A 3,618-nucleotide genomic window follows, 5' to 3' on the forward strand; every position below is an offset into this window, starting at 1 on the left:
TGTAAAGCCAAAAAGCAATGAATAATAGTCGACATAATGTTACACCCAAAGACATTTACACAAAGCAATTTCTCCCATGACTTATATGAATTGAAAATATCTGAAAAGGCAGTAGCAGCTGAATATGAACAATATACAAGTAAGGCCATTATATTTGTCCTCTTATGAAAACCGATAGACAAGTCAGACATTCAGCCAGCACACAGAAAAACAGTGTCAGTCAGTGAGTCAGTGAGTCATTTTGTCAGTCATTGAGTAGGTCAATCAGTGAGTCAGTCAGCCGTTGAATAGAGGGGTGGAGTAAAGGTAACAATGGCTTGGTTAAAAAACACACACCTGGGGAGTTGCACCATAGGGGCACAAATAAGTGTGTGTGTCTGTGTGTGTGTGTGTGTGTGTGTGTGTGTGTGTGTGTGTGTGTGTGTGTGTGTGTGTGTGTGTGTGTGTGTGTGTGTGTGTGTGTGTGTGTGTGAGTGTGTGGGGGGGGGGGGGGGGGGTGTGTGTGTGTGGGGGTGTGTGTGGGTGTGTGTGTGTGTGTGTGTGTGTGTGTGTGTGTGTGTGTGTGTGTGTGTGTGTGTGTGTGTGTGTGTGGTGTAATCCAGGGCTTTACTAGTCACCCAGGAGGCTTTGCACCTGGCTTGCCCATGGGGCGACTTCATATTAAAGTTAAAACACTAATAATAGTACCAGGGATATATAAAGGTGATCATTACTAGGTGTTTTAAGAGTTCAGGCATGTCGTTTTTTCTGTGAAATTTAATTGTACATTGTTGAATAAGACAATTCATTCGACTTTGGCCCCTAGTCAGTCTGCCCATGTGGAGTACGCCCGTTCAAACCAACAGTGATTAAGGAGGCCATGACAGATCTTCCCGGCTCACTGTTGACAGCAAAGATTTAGCGCCAACAAATGACACCGGGAAGGAACGGCTATCCACCTAATCCACTTTCCACTCCCAGCTATTATCATGGACTGCAGTGGGATTCAATCAACATTATTCAATCAACAATTCTTTCATCAGTGTCTTAACTCCTCCATCTGCCATTTGTCTGAAAGGGCCAGTGAGCATCCAGTAATACATGGAACAAAGGGTGTGTGTGTGTGTGTGTGTGTGTGTGTGTGTGTGTGTGCACGCGTGAGCATGTGTGTGTGTGTGTGTGTGTGCGTGTGTGTGTGTGCGTGTGTGTGTGTATGTGTGTGTGTGTGTGTGTGTGTGTTTATGTGTGTGTTTGTGTGTGTGTGTGTGTTCAATATCTCAAGACCATGGAGCTTTGGAGGGCCACACATTGTGTCAGCCTGTGTCACTATTGTACTCTATTCCTAATTTATTTATTTTGCTCATATACATCGATAAAAAACTGCTGATCTGAAGTTATATACAAACAGAGATAACTGTGAGTTCTGATTGGATGAATAATCTGATGAAGCCTGAACAATGTGGACATGAGAACCGTTAGACTCATGAAGATGACATCATTCAGTGATTCAACCGGGGCGGGAGAAAGGAGGACAAGGTGATTCCACTGACTGCTATTTTCACCCTTCCCGGGATGTGTTAAGTGGAAGCGTGTATTTAAATGGAAGTAATGGTGTGAGATCCTGGTCGCCTCTGACTCATCTCGTTATGCCTGGGTCGTGACTTCAGTGATTAACGACAGACACAGGCCTGTGGGATTCACACACACACTTGAAGGATTCTGATCAGTCCGTCAGTCACACAACAACATAACACAACCACACAGTAAGGAGGGCTCACTCGGACATCTCACTCGGAAAAACACTCACACGGTGAGTAAAGCAAGGAGGAAAGTGTTGGTTAAAGTATGGCGTATGTGTGAGGGAGTAAGTGAGTGAGTGAGTGTGAGACCACGAGAGAGAGAGAAAGAGTGAGAGAGAGCAAGAGAGAGAGAGAACGAGAGAGAACAAGAGAGAGGAGAGGTGAGAGATGGGGGGGGGGGTGAATTGCGAGCCTGAAATTCAAGCTCAAATACAACAGTATCAGTGCGCTGTCCATGGTGCTGAATTTTCCTGGCTATTGCACTTGAGATTAAACTGTACATTTACTTTTTCCTTCACTGAGTCAATACGGAAACACAACACACGACTAAACAAACAGAAGATAAGCATGGTCATGCTGGAATCAGCTGACATGTTACGCAATAAAGTAAAGAAAACTGTGTTTACATAACACACCAACTTTCGCAGACAAAACCAGCAGCACAAAGGATATGGCCACTCGGTGATCTTCTTCGCATACTTCCTGACCACGTTGTCCTCCCCGAAGATGAAGAGGGAGCGGTTGACGGTGAGGCAGTTCTGCCGGACGGGGATGGGGTTGTACAGGGCCATGGTGCGGGCCCGCTGCGCTTTGGTCTGCTTGAAGGCGGGCGAGATGCCCCCCGTGGACACGGTCGCTCCATCCCGATTCCGGTTGCGCTCGGAGCCGCCGTCCCCGGAGCCAAGCAAGCCCGGAACATCGTCCCCGAACCGGGCCATTCTGCCCCGATCAAAGGGAGACAAAAACGAAACGAGGGTGGGGGGGGGGGGGGGAAGCAGAGGGGTTAGCTCCCGCGGGCAAGGAGGAGCGCACGGTGGGTACTTTTGCACGCGTTGACGGCGGTATAGGGGGGTATCGGTAGTTAGTCCATCCTTATAGAAAAAGCCATGTTCGTTGTAATGTAAAAAAAACAAAAAAGTGAGCGTCTAAAAGACCTTCACGCCTTCGGTTGGCTGTGTCACGTCATGGATCTCAGGGTGAAAAACACGGAACGCAACACGTCGTTCACCCAACCGCTCCGGGTGTAAACAGTCAATCAACTGGGAACTCTGGGAAAACACCGTGAGTCAAACGGTCATAAAGTTTTCTTAAATGAAACGCAAAAAAAAAAAACCCACATAGGATCCGTTCTCCGCTATTTTATAATCCAACGCGCACTTTTTGTAGCGCTCACCAAACCAAAGCCCGCAACAGGTCGCGTCGGCAGCCGGCGGTGCCTCACTCTGGTGGGCACACAGATACCATCCCTATGACGCCGAGGAGGACCGCGTTAATTCACATCAGGAGAGGGAATTCACTCAAACCTCCACTTTCCATCTCCCCTACCTCTCTTTGCAACACCAATCCCCCCCCCAAAAAAAAAAAAAAGGATAAATCTATTAGTCGCTTAAATGCATGACGACAAAACTTTTCCTCGCGATTTCAACGAAGGTTTTTACTAATTTTTCCTGTTCCGATTCCGCATCCATTTCCTTGAAACAACTCCATCCGTTTGCCACGGGTGAAACTATTTGAAACGTCTCATCGCGGCAGAAGGCTTTTCCGCAATGAGCAGTGAGAAGGCAAGAGAAGCCCTAATGCGACCCCAGCAGCTCTACTGAGACACACACACACACACACACACACACACACACACACACACACACACACACACACACACACACACACACACACACACACACACACACACACACACACACACACACACACACACGCGCACACACAATGGCACATCAAATATGCCCCTATAGCCCATCCCCAACCCCTATTATGTGTAGATTGAGCAAACATATCCCACACAAGGGAAAAATGCGGCATTAATCACATAAAGACAGAACAT

At 47.4% G+C, this 3,618-nt stretch overlaps 1 protein-coding gene across 1 annotated transcript in view; it reads right to left on the bottom strand.

Annotated features, from left to right (window-relative positions):
- LOC132468563 (voltage-dependent R-type calcium channel subunit alpha-1E) overlaps positions 1 to 3,363 on the bottom strand; it is a 59,684-nt gene extending 56,321 nt beyond the window's left edge. The window contains 1 exon segment of the mRNA XM_060066290.1: positions 2,232 to 3,363. Within this exon segment, the coding sequence (XP_059922273.1) occupies positions 2,232 to 2,497 (266 nt within the window). The 5' untranslated portion in view covers positions 2,498 to 3,363.
- Positions 3,364 to 3,618: the final 255 nt, after the last annotated feature.

Source organism: Gadus macrocephalus, chromosome 12 (genome assembly GCF_031168955.1).
Source record: "Gadus macrocephalus chromosome 12, ASM3116895v1".
Classification (NCBI taxonomy): Eukaryota; Metazoa; Chordata; class Actinopteri; order Gadiformes; family Gadidae; genus Gadus; species Gadus macrocephalus.